Raw genomic sequence first — 22,940 nt, 5'->3', positions numbered from 1 at the left:
TTAGTTACAATTTTGGAAGGTTTTATTAACACATGCATGATGTCGTTTCTTGCAACACAATAAATTATACACATATGACTGAAACAAATACACCTTAAAACAAACTTGAAAATTTAGTGTAAATAGAACTTGGCAAAAAAAACAAAGTATTCCAAATGTATTTATTTTAGTCACAAAATAAGCCAAAGGAAATAAGTCATTCTTATGAAAGCTTTTCGAATAATTTAGATTTTTTTTTTAAATTTTTAAACTCGTATCAGATAAACCATAAAGGAAAAGTATATCTGTGTTATTATTTTGTGAAATTTCAATTGGTGACAGGACAGAGGTGTTTTTGATCCAGTTAAACTGATGTTATGTCTTTTAGAAAGGCCCAAACATCCCAGTAATGTGTAAACTTATGCAGTTGTAAAATATTAAAGCTTGTATGTGGTTCCTTTAAAGTTAAGAAGTTCAGCAATGGAAATGACTTCAAAGTTGAACAGATTAAATACACAAAAAAGAACACAAATGCATACTAATGGAACAAAGAAGACAACATTTTCTGAATGACAAAGCTGTAGTAATAACTTGTGTGCCTTCATAAAATGCTGCCGATTTGCACCAGTGCATCAGCCTGTGCAGAAGGACTTTCAACTAGCCAAACACACACAAATCTGTTGGGTGCACTTTTATGCACCGAGGACCAGAGAGAGCAATGCCTTCAACAATGTCTTAACTGATGTGGAGGACAAAGGCCATGCACAGTCAGCTCTCTGTGTAAAAGAGACCTGAGCCAGAGTAAAGGACCACCGGTAAGTCTTCAAAAAAGCCTTCCTGTCATGTGCCAGGGTTGCCTGACCATGATGATTAAGCTACTGTGCTCTGTCACAACTGCTAACAAGCATGCTGCAGAACTGATGCAGCGTATAAGAACATAAGAAAGTTGACATGCGAGAGGAAACCACTTAGTCCATCAAGCTCTCCCAATGTCTCATTCAAATACTACATGAAGGTTTACAAGGGTTCTGCTTCTTCTACTTGATCTAGTATTTTGTTCCAGTTTCCACAACTATTTGTATAAAGAAGTGTTTCCTGGCTTCAGTGGAAATCAGGAAGAAGACTGGTGTTCTCAAGTACAAGATTCACCATTAAGATGAAAGAATTTACCAGATTTGCTTTATCAATGCTTTTGAGGGTCTTGAAGACATGGACTAGATCCCCTGCCATACTATATCCTCTGCTCGAGACTAAGCAGGTTTAATTCTGACATAGTAGGACAAGTCCTTAATTCTGGGGAGACACTTTGTTGCATTCCTTTGCTCAGTTTCTTGGTCTTTTTTGTGGCATGATGACCAGATCTGCTCACAATACCCAAGATGTAGTCTCGCTAGTGCATTATATTTTATGAACATGGCATCCTTTGGTTTATAGTCAGCAGTTTTTATAATATAACCTAAGCATTATTTTGTCTTTTTAATCACTTGTGCACATTGATTAGGTGATGGAAAAGTTGTGTCAGCATAAAGCTCTAAATCCTTTTCAGAGGTTGCTTCTTCTAAGTCAGTGACTCCCATCTTGCATTTATAAATATCTTCTATATTGCCTACATGTAGCACTTTGCACTTTTCTCAGTGTAACAGTGCTTTCCAAGTGTTTGCCCAGCAGTTCTAAAGATTGTTCATGTCTTTGGGAATTGTTTTTACTGCCTCCTCAATATCTGATTTCCTTTACATTTTTAGCATCATGCAAGTGGCCCAAAAACAGCCCCCGAGGGACTCTACTGAAGACCTCACTCCATGTGAAGCATTCTCCTCTTCTCTGTACTCTTTGTCTCCTGCTGGCTGACTGCCTTGAGATTCAGTTTTGTAGGTTACCTCTGATGCCAACAACTTCATGTTTCTAAAGTATTCTTTGCTGTGGGACTGTACTAAACCCTTTTTGACAGTCTGAATACATTACATTATATACAATTTGCTTTTGGCAACTATTCCAGTAGCCTGCTAAAAAAAATCAAATACAGTGCTCTAGTATTGCTTTCCTCTCATCAACATGGAGCCCTGGCTCACTATCACTATCATCACTGTTGTGATGTTCTGTTGAATCTGGTGGACAGTTGTCACCTGTTGAATTGTAAGAATCTCCTGGCTCACTATCACCATCCACCTATTCCAGACAGATTTTACAGATTTTATTTTTTTCTCCAGCCTTCTGGAGTTTTTTTTTTTGTTTTCTCTGTCCACCCTGGCCATCGGACCTTACTCCTTTCTATGTTAACTAATGTTGTCTTATTTTAATTTCTTATTTTGTCTTTTATTTTTCTTCTCTTCATTATGTAAAGCACTTTGAGCTACTTTTTGTATGAAAATGTGCTATATAAATAAATGTTGTTGTTGTTGTTGTATTCATTTTTGTTGAAACCCAGATCAGGGTCACGGGAAAGCTATAGGCTATTCCAACAAGTTCCTGCTGTAATCCAGGAAAAAAAATGGTAGTGGTCTCCTCTAGACTTTCTTATATAGTCGGACATGGGGATGGATATTTGAGGAGTAAACTGCAAGACAATGATTATATTTTTTTATATTATGTACATTAAAGAACCATCAATAACAAATCAAATCAAAGTAATAATATATTGAACAATTATTATAAAAGTAAAGTTGAATAAATCGGACTCTGCAGCTGCATGATTAAAAGGTAAAGTACTACTTCTGGTTAACGGAAATTGCCCCAAAATTAAAAGTATTAGGTACAAAACGTAGATTTCTATCATTTTCGGACTCGGGGAGGTCTAAAACGTTGAGATTCATCAAAATCTCGAAATGGACTTTTTGGAGGATTCCCTATACTTTTTGTAAAAGAAAGTAAAAAGCCTGGATTGGGCATCAGTTCATCTCAGGGTGAAAACACACACACATACACACTAAACATCACCACCCAATCCATCCATTTTTCAAACCCTCTTATCCTCAGCTGGGTTGAGAGGAAGCTGCAGTCGATGCCAGCAAGCATAGGGCACAAGGCAAGAACACCACCAGGACAAGGAGCAAGTCCATCACAGGGTGAACACACACTAAATATCCCCATCAGACAAATCCTCAATGTTGAAGTTCTCACCTACAATTCAGTTCTGCAGCCTTTCAGCTACTGACTGATACAAGCTGATTCCTGAAAAAACTAAATGTGTATGTAAACTAATTTTATTGCATGACAAAAAAAGATATACCAGACTCCCTTCTCCTGCTGTAAATAGAGACATTTCTTCTCTTGATGCCCACCATCCACTTGTCCACTGCCCTGCTTGTATCTCTCCTTCCCAGCCCTGGCTATTTTCCACTCACCTTTCTGCTTTCAGGGAACGATGCTCAGGCTGAAAGTGCTTGGCATAAGAAGAAATTACCATCCCTCCTGTCTTCCTGCGCTGCCATCTGTAAAGAAAGCCTTTCAAAACTTAATCACATCCACTAAAAGAAATGCTTGCTGCCTCTTGTCTACCTTCAAGTCTCATGTAAGTTCTCCTGTTTCTCCAAAATGTTTGTCCTTATCTTCTAATGATTTTGCTTCTTTCTTCTATTTCAGTCACCAATATCCAAAAATTGTTAAGACCCCAATAATATCGTTTGACTCTCCTCTTTATCCTTTTTGTCTTTCCTCCTTCTCTACTGTAAATGTCTGACATTTCTGATCTGCTGTGTGACCACAGACCCAGCACTTGGACCCCATTCCTTCACACCTTTTACACTCCATCTCTCCTTCTTGATTCCATACATCTTTTCTCTTTTCAAAACATCATTGACCTTTGGTATCATCCCTACTGATTTCAAGAAGTCTCATGTGATCTGTTTTCTCAAGAAACTCTCTCTCATCCCATCTGTCATTGAGAACTACCATTCTGTCTCCCTTCTGCCATTCCTGTCCAAGACCCTAGAACGTGTAGTCCATTAATAACTCTCTTCGTTTCTCTCTGACAGCAAACTACTAGATCCCCTTTAGTCTGAATTCCACAAGGGTCACTCTATTAAGACTTCACTGGTTTCAGCCACTACTGCTCTTACATCTGCTCACGCTGCTTCTCTCCTTTGTCCCTATCCTCCTTGACCATTTATCAGCCTTCGATACCATTAATCACTCTCTGCTTATCTCTTCACTTAATAAACTTGGAATTAGCGGTCTTCTTCGGATTGTCTCAAATCCTAATCTCTTGGACCAATCCTTTTGTGTCTTCTGATCCAACTCCTTGTCTTCTCCACAGAAACTTTCTACAGGTGTCCCTCAAGGATCAGTACTGGGTCCACTTCTCTTTTCTCTTTACATTCGTTCCTTAGGCAAAGTAATTTCTTCTCATGGCTTCTACCACCACCTCTATGCTGATGCCTGCACATATCCTCTTGTCATTTCCCTCTTATAGTCCATAGGTTTCAGCCCAGATCTCCAGTTGTCTCTCTTCCATCTCATTGTGGAATAAATGATCACCACCTTAAAATTAACCTTTCAAAGTCAGATACTGTCAACCTGTCCTCTAATTCTCTTTCCTCAGATTTGTCTCTAGGAACCACATGGAAGATGTCACTCTTTCATCATCAATCATGGGCAGGAGTCTTGTTGCGACTCTGGATTCCTCACTTTCATTCGTTAAACATATACAGTATCTTCAATGACCCAGTCCTGTTTCTTTCTTTATAATATTCAGCGGATTTGACCCTTCCTCACTAATTATGCCATGCAACTCTTTGTTTAGGCACTGGTTTTCCCTTGGCTGGGACTACTCTTCTTGGCAACTCTCTTCTGGTGCGACTTACTTCAGCTGCAATCAGACCTCTTCAGCCCCTTCAGAATGCATCTGCTGGGTTAGTGTTCTCTGTTTCTTTCTTTACTCCTAATACTCGTCTCCTTTGGACTCTCCATTGTCTTCCTTTTGCTGCAGTTCAAAACGCTGGCCTTGCCCTACAGTTCTCTGAACAGTTCTTTGCCTCAGTATCTCCAGTCCTTGGTCTCTCTTTATGTCCCCTCAAGAAGTCCCCAATCCTCCTCTGCCTGTCTGCTGACCGTCTCTCCTCTTGCCTGACTTGCCAAGGTGACTGGACAATGCTTCTCCATTCTACCTCCAAAGCTGTGGCATGATCTCCCTTTATCTATTCGAATGGTACCCAATTTACTTGTGTTCCAGCATCTTTTGAAAACATATCTTTTTATTAAATAGTTTGGAATTGCTTAGTTTCTCTTCTACAGGGTAGCTACTGTTTCATAAAGAGTTTAAAATACGGATATTTGTAGTATTCCAGCTTCCGGCATAATTATGTAGTTGTTCTAATTCCCTTCTGCCAGCTTTTAACTTGTTCTCTGTTGCTTTTGATGCTTGCACATTCATTCTTGTATGTATTTAACTTGCTTTGTAAGTCACCTTGGATAAAGGCATCTGCTACATTAATAAATAATAATAATAAAAATGCAATAGAATATAATTAATAATAATAACTAACGCAAAATAAAAATAAATGCATCCCTGACAGTAAGTGTGGAGCAAGATTAAAAATGCACACACATTTTCACTGCTGTGTATGAATTTCATTGGAATTTGATCTGTGTCCCCATACAAGTACAACATGATTGATTGTGTGCTGTCTTAAGAATATCACTAAAACAAATCAAATTGTAATGCCATAACAATCTGCAAATAATGCAGATTGTAAACAAAAAGATTTTAAACATTGGACCTTAATGCACTTTCTTACCATGTCTACTTTGTTTGTGCGCTTTCCAGAAAAGGTGTTCACTGAAATTAATGCTACTTTGCTTACTCACCTTAACTATACCACTATTCAACAGAATCTGCCCTTTTCTACATACAGCAGCTTTAAGTTAAGAGAAAAACATACAGGGCACAGTGAATTAAAATCATTTGTCCTCAAATGAGGATACAGAGTCGCAGGAGACTTTCAAAGCAAAGACTATCAGCGGCTGTTCAGATTAGGTTACATTGTCCAAACAGGGATATTTCCTGTACAACAAAAGTACAACAAAACATCAAGGGTTTCATTTATAAAATAATTTCCACTGCAAAATATAAGGTAGTAGAAGATTTTTTCCAAATATTTAAATTTTGGCAGCCATCTGGAAATGTAATCAATGTAAATATGATGGATTGATTAATTCTGTCTGTCGAGACTGAAAAGGTCAGGCAGCAGTGTAAAATTAGACGGCCGTTAGAAAATGCATTGCCTGAACTGTCCAGTCCCACTCCGCCTTACACCTCTGATCAATTGTAACGAGTTAGTGAGGATATACTGCAAGGAGCATGGACATAGAAGTCCATCTGTCAGGCACTTTATCAGCTTTAAGAATCCTTGCCTTGCTAGAAGTGACTTGGAATTACAGGCTCATCAGTTATGAGGATGACTGATATATGGCTTTGTTAAGAAAACTTTTTAAATCTCTGGCTACATAAGTATAAATATTGACATGGTAGCAAGTGCAAGCAAATCAAAAAAAATGGTACCCTTCAACTCGTATACACAAGTGCTTCAGATCTGTTTAAATTTCTGCTTAATGTCCTGTTATTTTGCCCTAAGGATATTCTGACACAATAATTGGATCTCTGACTTTTAAAACAGGAAGTATTTAATGAAGCAGACTGGCTTGGGAATAAAAAAAAATACAGAGAATACATGGCATCTTATCTTATGACATTAAATTGCTTTAAGATGATATTTGCTTTTTATGTGAGTTGCTATATGTGAAGAATGAATAATCCCATAGCCCAGGGTAGCAGGAGGTATAATATCAATTAATACAGTAAACTGAGTTTGTTTCTTACTCGTGCTCAAAACATGGCTACATATATTTGAATTTTAAGCTAATTTCAACATCTTGTAATTTGTTTTTTTATATGAGAGTTAATTTTAAGTAGACAAGGATCCAGTTCAGATTTTTCTTTTATCTTGCATCCAATACTAACTAGCTGAAGTTTTCAGGACAATTTTTTGCATGACATGTGGATTATTTTGTTTTTTTAGCAGGGTTAGGGTTAACACATTATATCTCATACATGTGCTCAGCTGTCTGAAGGGAGGGGACTTTCCAGCCAGTAAAAAAAAAAAATGGAGCTCCGAGATCAGCATTCGCAGGCACAGCACTTAGTGAGCAGTTTGCTGGCATCTCCCAGCTGCTTCATCCCTTTGCACATCCCTCTTTTCCTCAGAGGCAACTCATATGCCCACTATCCACAGGCCCTGTGAGACTTGCTGGCCACCACACAGTCAGGCAGATGGACTCTAGCAGACAGGAGATGCGTCCAAAGTGCTCTTACATGGCGATCGCAGAGCTGCTTATATGCCAGCTTCTTCTAGTAGCCCTGTCCTCTTCAGACAGGTCTTGACCACCAGAGGAGCTTGTCCCTCTCAGGTACAGACCCAAATGCGCTACACACTTATTTCCATAGCACACCTGGGTAGCTCTCACGATGCACCACTGTGCCACAGCACACTGGTTGAAAACCTCTGTCCTTTGGCATATGCCATCTTTGTCCAGGATAATGCTAAAATATTCATATGGAATCCTCACTTAGGACTCAAGGTACAGTAAGTGACTGTTTGGTCAGTAGGAAAGTAATATAGAAAACCAGGACTATTCTAATAATGAAATAAAGATGGGGCGAGTGAACCATTATTCCCCACCATTGGGAGATTTCTTTTAACACTTTCCAAGGTATAAGAAAATGGACTTGGCCAAACAGCCAGTTTTGGGTCTGTTATGAGGTGTTAAAGCAATGTCTAACGGTGAATGATACTTACTTAAATTAACATGAACCAGTGCCCAGTTTAAATTCCAACTCAGCTAATTATCAAATAAAGAATGCGAATGTGATGAAAGGGCATTCCATTTTGTTTCCACATATTGCAGAAAGCAGTACATTCTGTTTTTCCGCGAGCTGCTGATCTCAGGCAGCATTATGTTCGACCATCAACCCTACAGTGACAGAGGCACTTCAGCCGGCCCTGGCCGAAGCACAATGCATGTGGTGAGTTGTTGAAAGCAGAGGCGTAACTTTCACTTTGTCTGCACGCACCACGGCCTGATGCATTAAGAACTGCTACTGTAGGCCAATAGTTACATCTTCACAATGAGAGTGTCCCAATTGTGTAATGGTGCGGCCTATTATAGCAAAATGAATGAGATTCCTGCGCTTTGCAGTGCTTTGACTCAGCGGATTGAAGCTTTATTTGTTCATTTCGAAAGCAGCTTTACCAGATTTCTGATCTGATTGAAGGCAAAGTCATGGTTTGCTGCTGCTTTATTCAGCTAAATGCTTATGGGACAGTGTACTTTTATATGTTATTCGGTGAACATTAGTAAAAACAGTAATACTGGTTATCTATTGCTATGCATAAAAGCATCTAAGGCACTTTGCAAGCTTGTGGAATTTCACGGTGTTTGGACATTTACAGTACACAGTGTTGTAAAGATCGTACTTTATTTTTCTACTAATGCAGTTGTATTGTGTTTGTGACCAAATGTATTTAAAATTGTAGGTGGTAGTAGTAGTAGTAGCAGTGCCCACTGACACTGAATCAATGGTAACGTGTCACCAAAGAGATGCCATCTGTCTCAGACTCAGTTGATTGGCTAAAGGAGGCCACATGTGGAACAGATGCAAAACAGAAGAATAGGAAAGAAGAGGTTAGTAGTGGCCATTAGTATGAGGCCCACAGTGATGATGTTAGACACAGGTTGGGACGCATGATAGTGTCAGCGGCTCTGGCCTATTTCTGCCATTTCTATTCTAATTCTATTGGGGCATCCCTTATATTTAATGGTAGATTACTGTTAAAGTTTCGGGTCCTTGTGATCAAATGAGTTGACATTTTAAATCCTCAATTTTCCACACTAGTGTTTGTGATCTGATCCCCGGAGAGAGCTGTGTGCATGCATCATAACGTCAAAGTGTGGCTTTTAAAATCTCTCTTTATAGTTTGCTCTTTACATTTATATACAGTATTAAAGTTTATCTGATATGAGTTTGAGTGTTTGTTCACACATTAGCATGCAGCATTAAGTTAACATTGACACAAATTGATGACAAAAACACCTTTACCTGACAAGTTCCCATAAAGTATACATGGTAAAAAATAAAATATGACAACAATGAAACACAAGAACTTTATAGTGACATTTTCCATCATAAAAGGAAATATGTCACACTGCATTACTGTATAATAGCCATTCCAAGTAAAGCATACAATAGAAAGTGATACCATTCACTTTGTCCCGATTTTGGACTCAGATGTACAGTATGTTATTTACAGTCTCATTTTCCAGAAAACTGCCATGTGATGAGCTGGCATCTCATTCATGGTTGGTCTTGCTTTGTACCCACTACAGCTTGCACAGGTTCTAACTCCTTGAAACCCTGAACTGGAAGTAGTAGGTCCGCGCGTTGGGTGACGAGATGGATTTTCCTGAAAACTAAACTTTGTTTAAAGTTTTCTTATTAAGGCAGGAAAAAGGATCGAATGTAGTGCATGGCAAAATTTAGCCAAAAATCGTATTCGTGAGAAAACAGTAGGGCGTGAACAAGAATTTATATTGTTTATTCATTTATTAAAAAAAAGATTCAGTGATTTAAGGAGAAGGCAATATCTATTGTCTTTAGAGTAAGTTTCACGTGAGGAGAGCTTGGCCTTTGTTCCCATTTACTTTGAGAAAAGCAAGCGAAGTCTCGTACACACCCTGGGAAAAAAAGGGTCCTAAGGCCTTATGAAAAAGGAGTCCAGGCGCTCCCTTTGGGTGCAACATACAGAGACATAGAATCATCCTTATTGTCCAATAAGCTCCAAGTATATTTTCACCACAATCATCTTTCTTAAACAAATAATTATATTTGGTAACCTTTGATCCTGAATTTATTTTTTCTTCCTCTTCATCACATTAGTCCTGGTATGAATTAATTCAACCTAAAAAAACAGAAAAAACAGCACACGTTGTAAAGCATGCTAAGTTTTATTACCAGCAGCTCACTTGCGTTTATTTCTTGTGGGAATGGAATTTTAATTCCTTAGACATGAATGTCTGCAAGTGTTTCTTTGAAAAACAGTTCTTGCTTCATGTCTTGTTGCTCCCGGGCCGTTATTTCACCTTGGCAGCAAATACACAAGTCATTGCAAAGCTTTATTTTACTTCTATTTCTTTCATATTAATTATTTAATACATTTTACAGTATAACGTCCAGTGCTCTGCCTGTCGTTTAGACCTCATGTGAGCATCAACTGTGACTTTAGAGCCCACACAAGGCCGAAGCACTCTGATTATTTCACACTTTCATATTAAATGCTTAGTGGTTACCTATTGAATATGAAATTCTGTTACACCACAAAGTTTTCTTAATATATTATTCTTAACATATTTATTCCCCCCAATTAATATTTTTGTACTGACTGCTACATCTGTGTTCTTTATGCAGCAGTAGTCTGAAGTTTTATTGCACTTTGGGACAAAAGGCTGATCACTCGGAATTGTACACTAAGGTTGAGGTCAGGTCAGGTTGAGGACCAAGCACTGGTACAGTGTGTTGCCGCACAAACCACACAAAAAAACAGCTTGGGGTCCTGGTTGACAAACCCCCAGGCAGTCCCACCCCCCAGAAATGACCATCTATCTGCCGAAGCCAGGTGTTTTGTGGGCATCCCCTTGGCCTAGTCCAGCTGCTTGGTTCCTCAACAATGAGGACCCTGTGAGCCAGATCACCAACTTCAGGTGGGGGATACCCGCAAAGTCTCAGGATGTCCCACTGGGCAACTCAATCAACTGAGTTGAACGCTTTACAAAAATCAAAAAAGGCTGCAAAGGAACTCTGCTGATAGTCGCGTTTGCACTTAAGAACTCTCAGTGCCAGGATGCAGTTGATGGTCGACTTCTACTTAGAAGACTTCTTAGATTTCTAAGATGTCTGCACACTACGACAACACAGAAAATTAAACTACTGAATCATCAAACTGAATACAATCAAATAAAAGAAAAAAAGATGATCCGCCTTGGTGACCCCTAACAGGAGCAGAAGTAGAAAAAAAAAAAAAGTAGAAAAGAAAAAAATACACTGAGCATTATAGAAATATGCCTTCTATATAAAAACGGGAAAACACAGGGACAGCAAATTAAAAAAAAAAATAAATTCATTATAAGTCAAACCAGTAAATTACTTTTCAGGCCGTGAAGGTGAAACAAAACGTTGCAAGGTCAGTTGTGAAAGTGAGCCTTGAGACACCATTAGGTTCTGTCTGCCATACATTTTGATATTTGCACAACACGATTTAAATATTTACAAAAATGACCTTACATTCTCAAATATAGAGTACTTGAGTTGTTTTAACACGTCTCCAGTGTCAGCAAGTGAGGCAACCTGTTCAGATTATACACAGCAAGCCAAGTGGGTGACAAGCAGGCACTTCACCTCCCTAGCCACTAGAGGTCGACACCATCCACTCTACACACTTCACTCAGCAATACTTACAAGTGGCTCTTGTGCTTCCTGCGTATCAGATACTGAATGACGTCGGGGTCTGTTTGTATTAAGCTCTCCAGTACTTCTTGTTGCAATTCAGGAGATACCTAGAGTCGTAATTACAATAAAAAGCAAAATATAAATACACAGGGAACTGAAACCATGAAAGGAAACTTTAGATGTGTGACACTGTGACTGTAAAGTATCTTAGCATATCAATAAGTAATTCATTTTATATTTTCCTACATTTTTTTATGATAAAATGAATGTTATGATAAAAACACCACAAGGCAGGAAAGTCGCTTCAAGCCTTGCTGTCATATTCTTGCTGAAGTAGAGGAATGAAACTGGCTTGTGTTGTCTACTTCTAGGCTTTGAAATTGTAGCCCAGATGGGTTTTGGGGAAAAGCTCAGTCAACAGTTATACAAATATAGTGCTTGAAACGCAGGCCCAGTAAAAAATGGGCAGCTGTCTGGTATTTGTGTTGCCTTAAGGAGCACTGTTCAAAGGCTATTCAGCCATTTTGATATCTTCTGTTGCTTACCGTAAACAACAAATCATAGTTTTCTATGAGTATTTGGACAACCAAAATGATTTTTGCACTGTCCTCCACTTCGGTAACATATGGTGTGAGATCCTTTCCTGTTGTTTTCTCTCTCTGGAGGAGATTTGGGCCAAACACGGTTGCCAGATTAGCTGCTGTCATCTTGTTTCCACAAATCTATGAAAAAAAAAAGCACACTACAAGAAGCCGAATTTACTTCATAATGAGGGGGTTCAGGATTTTATTCTCATCCCCCTTTTTTGTCATATCTACCACCAAAAGACAACCATTACATACATGTTTATTATGCTATTAACATAACTGTTGTGACATAACAAAATATCAACTACATTCAAATATTGATGAAAGATATATGCCTGTAAAAATGAAATTCTAATAAAATATGCTCTAAGTAACTGGAGAGACGGCAAGATGGTGGTGTGCTGTTGGGCTCCTGGCTAATGTGGGCCTAGTTACTATTGCTTTTTAGAGTTCAGACCTTGGTGAAGACATAATGATTGGTCATTATATGGTAAATAAATTATTATACATTTATTCCACTCTGCCTGAGCATGTTTCATCTTCTTTGCAGTCCTTCCTTTGAATTTTGAATCTACAAATAGGAATAAATTGGCAAAAAGTGAAACATGGAGACAGAAGTGTGAGAGTAGCAGTAGAAATGGCAGCCTTTAGTCACAAAAAGGAGAATTTGAAACCAGGGGATGACAAAACCATTATCTGTTGCTGCTAAGCTTCCCTACGTTCAGAGCTTAACACCTGAAGTGTTTCTATTCTCTAATTAGACAATTATTTTTTTATGTGCATTCATTGCTCAACTTAAAATCGAATGCGCTGACTCCACTTGCCTTGTTTGAATAAAGCCGGCAGCACACTACACGACTTCTAGTCAGAGAGCATCTCAAATGGATCTCTCTGCCTTGAGGATGTCAAATGCCATGACTAGGAATCACAGCAGATGATAGATCACATTACTGCCTGGTGACTTTTCAAAGTTTCAAAGCATTGGGAGTTTACTACTCTTTGACAGCCAATTTATATGTTGCCTGGCTGTATGAATGTTTTCCAGATATGGCACATTCAGGTACAGCCTCGCCCCAATTTATTTTTCCTTATCCATTCTGTTGTAGCAGGACAAACCTGAGATATTGGACAGACAGACCTCTCTTCTGTTTGTGTGGTCCAACTTTCATTCTTTCTTTGCATTCTCTGCCCTGTACTTCCACTGAATGGTCACTGGTTGCCAGCTCTCACACAGGCCCCATTGTACAACATGAGAAAAGGGCGAGTCGCAGACCAGCAGGACTGAGTCGGCTGGGGATGTCAAACTACAAGAAGGAGGGTCACGGAAGAGCACCGCAACTGTCACCTACTCACTAAGATTACAGATATGAAGGCTATGACTGAAAATCAGTACAACAGTCATGTAGTGTGATGGGGGCTTAACTTGTCCATTTGTTTTACTTAGTTTTCACCTACAGTTCTCATACATATTGCAGTGTCAATAAGTTGCAGAAATTTACTGTTTTACTCAGTATTAAGATTCTCCTTAACTGTGGGGAAAGACATCTATTAAAGACTTCCCTACTGATCCCTAATAATGCAACATTCTCATATTTGTTCAGTGACTTTTCAATGCAGCATGTACAGTGCCTTGTGAAAGTGTTCATCCTCCTCGGTGCTTGTCCTGTTTGGTCACATTACAGTCTGGAATTAAAGTGGGATTGTATATAATGGAGTTATCAATATAGTCTAAATTGTTGAAGTGCAATGAAAATAAAATACCTTGTATATACTCATCCCCTTTGCTATGAAACCCCTAAATAAGATCTGGTCCAATCATGTTCACTTCAGAAGCCACATGATTAGTTGATTAGAGTCCACCTGTGAGCAATCAACTATCACATGACCTGTCACATGATCCCTGTATAAACAGACCTGTTCTGAATGGTCCCTGACTCTGCAACACAACTAAGCAAGCAACATGAAGACCAAGGAGCACTCCAAACAGGTCCAAGACAAATTTTGGAGAAATACTGTAGCTATGTCAAATAATTCTAACATTCTCAAACCTACTTAATCTAGTGCAGGATTATGGGGTGCTGAAACATCAGTTGCAAGACACGAACCTGACCCTGAACAACTCAAAGTTATTAAGTAATTCACCAATCAATAAGTAAATTGAGCTACATGTCTCTGGGAATCAATGAGGAAAACCATAGTACTCGGCAGAAAACTACTGAGACACTGAATGGGCATACTCCATATAAACAATCAGAACATTGGATCCATGAGGCAGTAGCACTAACTACTGAGCCAGCTGTATTTCAAATTGGGTTATCTATTGACTAAATCCATATTTTACATTATAAGGGAAACAAAAGCTTTGTTAGCAAGTTCAGAACTAAGTGTGGGTGGCATGGCACACCAATCCAATCCAAGACATAATGTCACACCAACACACACACACACACACACACACTGAATGAAACTAACATTAACATCTTTAAGCTGTTGTAGGAGACTATAAGAAACTGAGAAACAGACCAGGACCAGCCTGGAAATCAAACCCAGTGCAGAGTGGTGGCTCTGAGGCTAAGGATCTATGCTGGTATCCAGAAGGTTGCCGGTTCAAATCCCAGTCACTGCCAAAAGAGATTCTACTTTGCTGGGCCCTTGAGCAAGGCCCTTAACCTGTAATTGCTCCAGGGGCGCTGTACAATGGCTGACCCTGCGCTCTGACCCCAAGGGGTATGCGAAAACTAACAAATTCCTAATACAAGAAATTGTATAAGGCGAAATAAAGAACAAAAAAAAACAGATTCCGGAAAACATGAGGATTCAGTGCTGACCTCTGCATCTCTGATGGTTTTGTAAAGCATGCTATGCTTAAACTTTCAAAAAAGCAGTATATTTTAATTTAGTTAGTTCTTGTGTTCTTGCATTGGAATAATTCTGACAGTACTGTTTTTTTTTCCTTCCATGGCACAGATAAAGTTTGCTTACTTCCTGATTGTCTGGGCCACAGATGTCTTCAGAATGGCTTGCCACTTTGTTGAGAAACTGAAGTATCCGATAGAGAGTATCGCAGTTACATGGAGGCAGAAGGAATATAAGGAGCTGCAAGAATGAGATCTGCTCTCCTTTGTGTATTTCTAGGATATTGAGAGAAAGAGAGAGAAGTATTTTAATAGGAAGATCTCATGGCTTCTCTGATCAGGTTGGAGAAAGCTCCCCACATCACAAGCAATCAAAAAACCCAAACAGTAGGCACTAATGCATCACAGATATCAAAAAGGCTGTGTTTATCATTTCTGTCTTTCTCACTCTGTACAAATGACCTCAACGTGCTCCTCAAGTGAGGGTATCTACCATTTTGCTCCAGAGCTCAGTCAACTTTTGTATTGTCTTGTGCCATCCAAGCACTTTTCCTTTCCCTTGTAAGCCCATACAATGCATTATTTCTTCTTATTTAATTGTTGTATTAAACATTAGAACAATTACACGAAAAACAGACCATTCAACCCAATGTACAGTATGGTGGATTCAAAAAGTATTCAGACCCCTTCACTCTCTGCACATTTTTTGTATTGTAGATTTCATTTTAAAGTGATAAAGTTGCCATTTTTGCCTATCAATCTACACTGAATAACCCCTAATGACATGTTTTCAGCAAGGTTTTCACATTTAATAAATTAAAAACTGAAATAGAAAATGAAGGGGTGTGAATACATTCTGAATCTGCTGCAGCTCATCTCTATTCACCCAACTTTAGCATTAAAAAATTAGAACAAATCCTTGCACCAAATCCAAAAGCTGCTGGCATAAGCCAGTTTGATCCTCAACACTTTCAATGTAATCTCAGTGAACAAATGCCAGTGTGCACTAAAAAGCTTTGCTTGCAAAGTTTTCTTGTGTTTCAGCAAACCTAAAACTGACAATAGATCATTTAGTTGCCATGTTACAGTATATCTTACCTGAAGTGCTGAGGAAGGCAGAGTACAACTCACTGGGCAGTAACGGGTCTGGCATGTCCCTGAGAAACTCTTTCAGTAAAGCAGCCACATCATGGATACTTTGCTCTTCATCTAGAATGACATCCTTGCCCTGATCAAAATCATCTCTCAGCTGTAACAGCAAAAATATTTCACAAGTGTGCACAAAGAGTCGCATCAGACGCTTCCTGCAATCCAAAGGCTCAAATCCCATACCTGACGAACTCTCTTCTTTGAGCTCCCCAATCTGAAAATCCCAACAGTCTGTAGACCTGCAAAATTCAGTCAGCCTGTCATTCCTGGATCTTTCATAGCAATACGTTGAGCAATTTAAGAGCAAGGAAGAACAACAGTTTGTTGTTAGCCTAAATGTGTGCTAAACCATTATCAAAAAAAAAAAGACAAATCTGCTGTTTTGGATGCTTCACAATTAGACAGATGGGCTAAGGAAGACAATGTGTGGCTATCATCTTTAAATATTAAATATTTCTTAACTGTGGAGTGAAGTTTTATGCATTTAATCAAATATAGACATTAGATTGAGGAGAGATTTCTTTAGAGCAAGGGTCTCCAACTCCAGTCCTGGAGAGCTATGGTGGCTGCAAGTTTTCATTCTAACTTTTTTCTTAATTAGTGACCAGTTTTTGCTGCTAATTAACTATTTCCCTTTATTTTAATTGACTTTTCTTGAGACTGACTGCAGAATTGATTCTTTTTTCCTTAAACGGCACCTAAACATAAATTTGATGGGAAGTGAGCCAACAGATGACCAACTAAATTGGGGCCTCAAACTCCAACCAACTTCACTTCATTCAGTTTCTGAACTTGAAGCCAATTCTCATTACTAATTAAACCCATGATTTAATTCCATGGCGCTCATTCTGCCGTGGCAGACATTTCTAAAACTGCTGATTTTCTTTTTTAAGAGTGCTGTCAAAATGTTTTGTAGACCTGAGCAGATCAACATTACTGAGGCCTTCACCTTTCTTTATTTTCAGTTATTGTGTGATGGACACAGGTTGATGTTCATGCGTTGGTTAATTTTGTATCTCATTATTGTTTGGTTGCTAATTAAGGAAAAAAAATAATTAAGGGCCTGAGTCTTAAGTTGTGCATCAATTAAAATTAAGGCAAAGAGTTAATTAGCAGCAAAATCTGGTCACTAATTAAGAAAAGGTTTAGAATGAAAACCTGCAGCCAGAGTAGCTTTCCAAGACTGGAGTTGGAGACCCCTGGTCTAGAGGGAGGGCAGAAACACCAGGGGCCTCATGTATAAACGGTGCGTATGCACAGAAATGTTGCGTACGAACGTTTCCACACTCAAACTGCGATGTATAAAACCTAAACTTGGCGTAAAGCCACGCACATTTCCACGATAACTCATACCCTGGCATACGCAATTTCTCCGCTCGGTTTTGCAGACTGGCGGCACCCAGCGTCAAAGCAGTGCTACTGTTCCTGTGTGGTCACCCTTTCTTTCTTAGATTCACATTCCTGACGCAGCTTTATAAATACACTGAAACTAACTGCATATTGTTTATTAGTTTAATGCATCCGATTGTAATTAAACTGCAGCAATATAATGGTCCAGGGAATAGCCATAGTATTCCAAATACCATAACTGCTTTAGCGTTGTTACTCTCAATGCATCTTCTTCTTCTTTCAGCTGCTTCCGTTAAGGGTTGCCACAGCAGATCATCTTTTTCCATATTACTCTTACTGCACCACTCGGAGTATTTATATCACTGTATCTGAGTGGGGAATCACAGCAGCAGCTGATCGGAAAGAGAATTATCGGTATACAGCATGAAGCAGACGCTGACTCAGCCACGGCAAAACGTTTCAGAGACTTCCCTGTACGGACTTCACGGTTTAGAAAGAGTTTCATCCCAAGAACAATAAACGCACTAATCAGTCCATCAAGTGCTCCTTGTAGAACTGTTTGGACTTATAAGTACAATCACCTCACTGTAAACTTGCACTACAGTTATAATATTGCACAACCTGCGCCACTTTATAAAGCGCGTATTTACATATGAGGACGATATCATTTTTAAGATGAAATGCAGCAAAATATGTTGATTATATTATACAGATAAAACTTTAACTTCATTTAAATAATCTGTATTATTAATAATTAAACATGTGAGGACACGGTTGCCGCAGCGCTAGCTAGTTCATGGATTGTTCCTGCATTGCGTTGTATTCTTGCTGGTGCTGACGCGACACTGGAAAGATAGACGGATAGAATAATTAAACATGTACTACGAAGATATTTCAATGTTCCTTAAAAGTTTTGAAGAATCGGCGTTCTAAGCTTACAGATGGCTTCACGTCTATTACAGAGCTGATTGTGTGGCGATTGGGTATTTGGAGAAAGAAAAGTAAGGACAGGAATTGGAGGTTAGTACGTTTGAAAGAGACAGTACTTCTGTAATAAATTATTTCATCGAAGGTCGCGCATGGCGGAGCAAGCACTGCGCCACCATGTTCCCATGTTTAATAACATGCTTTAACTCCTATCATCATGAAAAAGATATCACGTATACATCTCAGTATTTTAATTATTCAGAGAGCTGTAATATCACGAATGTAATGGATTCTGTGTCCTGTCAGAGAAAAAGAAAGCCCGTTTAAGAAGCAGGTAGTGATTCACACACAGAGCACATAGAAGAACAAATACAGAACAAAGCATTTAATGTGCTACTTTAGTTACAATGGGATTTGAGAAATTAGTAAATTAAACGATTTTAAGATGAAGTTTATGATGTTCTACTTTAATGGCAAAATAAACTACGTGATTAAAGTGGAAATTTCGAGATTAAAGTTGACATTTCGTGCTTTTTTCCCACTGTGTGCCTATTTTTTTGTCTGTACCCTAATAAGCTTTCATATGACACTCAGACAGTGGGCTATGACTCGCCTTTTCACGGCGACTTTGATATGTGATTTCTTTTTTATTTCGAGCACTGTGCGACTTTGTGAACTTGAGCTTTTGAGTTTCTCCGACACTCTGTCACTTGATCAACTTCATTTTGTTGATTATACCACTGTTTAAACCAACAAATAGTACGTTTTTCCTTTGCCTCCATTTGGCATTCACTGAAATTCTTATATTTTCCCCCGTGCTTTTCCCATTGTCTTTTCACAGAAGGCTGAGCTTAAGGGCTATTTATATTGATTTGCATATTCAAAGAGGCGTAATTCTGGGAGGAGTTGGGGCGGGACAGAAGGCGCGTGCACGTGTGTTACTTTTCACGCTGATTGGAATTTATGTAGCGGAAGAACGTGGAAGTTTGCATACGTACAGATTCCTGCATCTGGATTTTTCTGTGCGTACGCACATTCCTGCTTTTGTGCTTACGCCATGTTATAGTGTTACGGCGTTATGCATGAGACCCCAGGAGTGGTCAAATCAACCAGTTGGTACAATATTAAAAGAAGGAACACATTGGTGAGCTCAGTAACATTTGTCCAAATCAAGAACACAAAAATGGGAGGTCATCTTATCACTGCCAAAGTCTTCAATCAAGAGAAGACTTCATGAAGGTATACTGTATATAGAGGGTTTACCACAAGGTGCAAACCACTAGTAAACCTCAAGCATAGGAAGGGTAGATTACTCTTTGCTAGAAAAACATTTCTTAAAAGCCTGACCAGTTCTGGAACAATTTGTTTAGAGAATGAGAAGAATATGGAGGAGAGAAGAAACAGCTCATAATCCAATGAATACCACGTCATCTGTCAAACATGGTGGAGGCAGAGTTATGGCATGGGCATGCCTGACTGCCAATGGAATTTGGTGACTAGAGTTTATTTTTGACATGACTGCTGGCACAAGTAGCAGGATGAAATCTGAAGTGTACAGGGCTAAACTATCTGCTCAGATTCAACCAAATGCTTCAAAACTGATAGGACAACACTTCATGGTACAGATGGACAATGAGCCAAAAGATACCACAAAAGCAAACCAAGTGCCTTTCAAGGCAAAGAAGTGGAAGATTCTTCAATTGCCAAATCAATCAATTGAGCTCAATTCAATTGGACACGTACTTCACTTGCTGAAGACAAAGCTGAAGGCAGAAAGTCCAACAAACAAGCAGCACCTGAAAACTGCTGTGGTAAAGGCCTGGCAAAGCATTAGTAGAGTGGAGACCCAGCACTTGGAGATGGTCGTGGGTTCAGACTTCAGGCAGTCAGTGACTGTAAAGGAGTTTCAACCAAATATTGAAAATGATCATTTTAGTTATGATTATGTTAGTTTGTCCAAATACTTCTGAGCCCCTGAAAATAGGGGAATCCTGAATAAGAATGTGTCTGTCGTTCCTAAGTGTCTCATACAATATTTTTGGTAAACCCCTTAAATTAATGCTGAATGTTTACACTTCAATCACATCTTGATTGCTTTATTTCAAATCAATTGAGGTGGCATACAGAGACAAAATTATGATAATTGTGTCACTGTCCAAATACTCATGGACCTGACTGTACTTATGTATCAGTCTGGCGCATATAGGAATCTATAGGCAGTAGGACACACTCTTACCAATGCTGCCTGGTGGCTTTCAACACATCTGTTGTGTTTTAGACAGACAGAGCTGAGCTTGCCAATTCAGTTGCCAGACCCTAAGTAAGGAGTGAACTACGAATTGGATAGAAAGTTCTGGAAGGTAGTTCAGTAGGACATCAGTTGTGGCCAGAATAAGGAGAGGTTTATAGTTAGACGTAAAAAGTTCCCAATTCAGTTGGTGCAACCACTTCCTTGTTCTGATGCGCCTTCTTCCCAAACCAATTACAATATGTTATATAAGGTGCGCAGTGTTTTTTCAAAGACCCCTTTCACATTCATTTCAGATTGTATTTGAATATAATTTGGCCAGATTACATTTACACCTACCCTTAAACTGTGTCTCCAGTGTTCTTGCACATTAATCACAGCACTAATTTGCAGTTAGAATGGGAACATGCTGCTCACAATGGCCCAGCAAGGAAAAATAAAATGAAGGTGGCACACCACACCGCTATAAAGAAATTTGCTGTTGTAGCATCACAGCAAAGATCTGACAACCTCATGCAGGAGACACCAGCCGCTGTGGCCACTCCACTCGCTTTTTAAAGCTGCACGGGTGTCATGGCTGGCGGGCCTCACCTGACTGTCGCACAAAACAGCACTACACAATTCTTTTGTCTTTTCAGATGACTTGAGTAGTGAGAAGAGCACTATATAAATGTAAAGAATTATTATTAGTATTGATTGTTGTATGTGAAGAAAAAATGCCTTTGCACTTGCACTCTTAAATGTGTCTAACACTCCAGTGCTAAATCCAGAGCATTCTGAACATACTTGTATAATTAAGTTATGAAAAACATGTCTACAGCGATTAATTCTGCATTTTAAAAATAACTTTTTAATTTATATTTTCATAAATATGTAATTATTTTATGCATAAATTAAAAAGTAATACTTAAGCCAATTTGAGTAGTGAGCAGCTTTTGTTGTTTTCAGAATTATTACAAATTCTGTATTTTGGTAATTACTAACTATTATTTATCTTTAAAAATGGCAACTTTATGTTACGATTAAGAAATTCAGGCACTAGTGAAATAATCATTATTTAATAAAAATGTATAGACCTTTTTTTTTAAATGGCTTCTTAATTTTGTATTATGCTTTAAAAAATACAAACAGTGTAATAACACTAGGAACAAATAAGATTTTGTTAATAAATATAATTTCAATAGCAAGCAACTTTATGAAGACTAAGGAATAAAGATTGAGAACCCCTGCCCTAAAGGACTGAGATCTGGGGGCTGTGCAGGACGGTGGAGTAAACCGAAGTCATGGAAATAGCTTAGGATGATAAATACTTTGTGACGTGGCATGAAATCCTGCACTCAAAGTCTCCACTTGCTGCAGGGACATTGAACTGTTGGCCGTAAGTTTGCGTCCCTATTACTTGCCCAGAGAGTTTGGACATGTTATTGTTGTTATTGTTTACATCCCTCCTCGGCTGGACGTGGAGATAGCGAGTGACATCATCCATTGTGATGTTGCTAAGTTACAAACGCAGCACCCTGAGGCGCTTGTGCTAAGCGCTGGAGATTTTAACCATGTGACGCTGGACAAAACATTACCTGCCTTCTCCCAGTATGTGGACTGTAACACCCGGGGAAATAAGACTATTGACTTACTGTATGCAAATATTAAAGACGCATACAGCGCCACCCCGCTGCCTGCGCTTGGGAAAGCAGATCATAACCTGGTTCTGCTTCAGCCTCACTACAAACCGAGAGTGAGGGTCATTCCTACAACCACAGGAAGTGGTCTCCTGAGGCAGAAAAGGCTCTGAGAGAATGCTTTGGAACTACAGACTGGGATATCCTGCAGGGATCACATAGTGAGAACATTGAGGAGGTTGTTGACTGTACTACTGACTACATCAACTTCTGTATGGACATTGTAGTTCCAGTAAAAACTGTACGCTGCTATGCTAACAACAAGCCATGGATTACAAGTGACATCAAGGGCCTTTTGAACCAGAAGAAAAAGGCTTTTAAAGGCGGTGATCAGCATGAGCTCAAGCACGTGCAGAAGGAATTTAGAGTCCAGCTCAGGGAGGCGAAGGAGCAGTACAGGAGAAAGCTGGAGCAGAAGTTGCAGAGTAACAGCATGAAGGAAGTGTGGGATGGGATGAAGATCATCACTGGCTGCAGCTCGAAGCGGGGTACCACCATCAAGAGAGACGTGAAGAGAGCAAACCAAATGAACAACTTCTTTAACAGGTTTGACCACCCTAATCCACTCTCACTCTCACCTCGGAGTACTGCACCCTCCACACATCCTTCTGCTGATACCAGCATAGGAGAGACATCCCCACCCACAATTACAACAGCGCAGGTGAGCAGAGA

General features: G+C 39.2%; 1 protein-coding gene across 2 annotated transcripts in view; it reads right to left on the bottom strand.

Annotated features, from left to right (window-relative positions):
• Positions 1–22,940, bottom strand: part of arhgap36 (Rho GTPase activating protein 36) — a 112,596-nt gene continuing 89,656 nt past the window's right edge. For both annotated transcript variants that reach the window (XM_028815549.2, XM_028815550.2), the window contains exons 6-11: positions 16,248–16,303; positions 16,014–16,164; positions 15,043–15,191; positions 12,019–12,195; positions 11,483–11,580; positions 1–9,929 (exon numbers count right to left, since the gene is read on the bottom strand). In XM_028815549.2, the coding sequence (XP_028671382.1) occupies positions 9,920–9,929; positions 11,483–11,580; positions 12,019–12,195; positions 15,043–15,191; positions 16,014–16,164; positions 16,248–16,303 (641 nt within the window). In that variant the 3' untranslated portion in view covers positions 1–9,919. The remainder of the gene's footprint in view (positions 9,930–11,482; positions 11,581–12,018; positions 12,196–15,042; positions 15,192–16,013; positions 16,165–16,247; positions 16,304–22,940) is intronic.

Source organism: Erpetoichthys calabaricus, chromosome 12 (genome assembly GCF_900747795.2).
Source record: "Erpetoichthys calabaricus chromosome 12, fErpCal1.3, whole genome shotgun sequence".
Lineage (NCBI taxonomy): Eukaryota > Metazoa > Chordata > Cladistia > Polypteriformes > Polypteridae > Erpetoichthys > Erpetoichthys calabaricus.
This window is presented reverse-complemented; position numbering and strand designations above follow the sequence as displayed.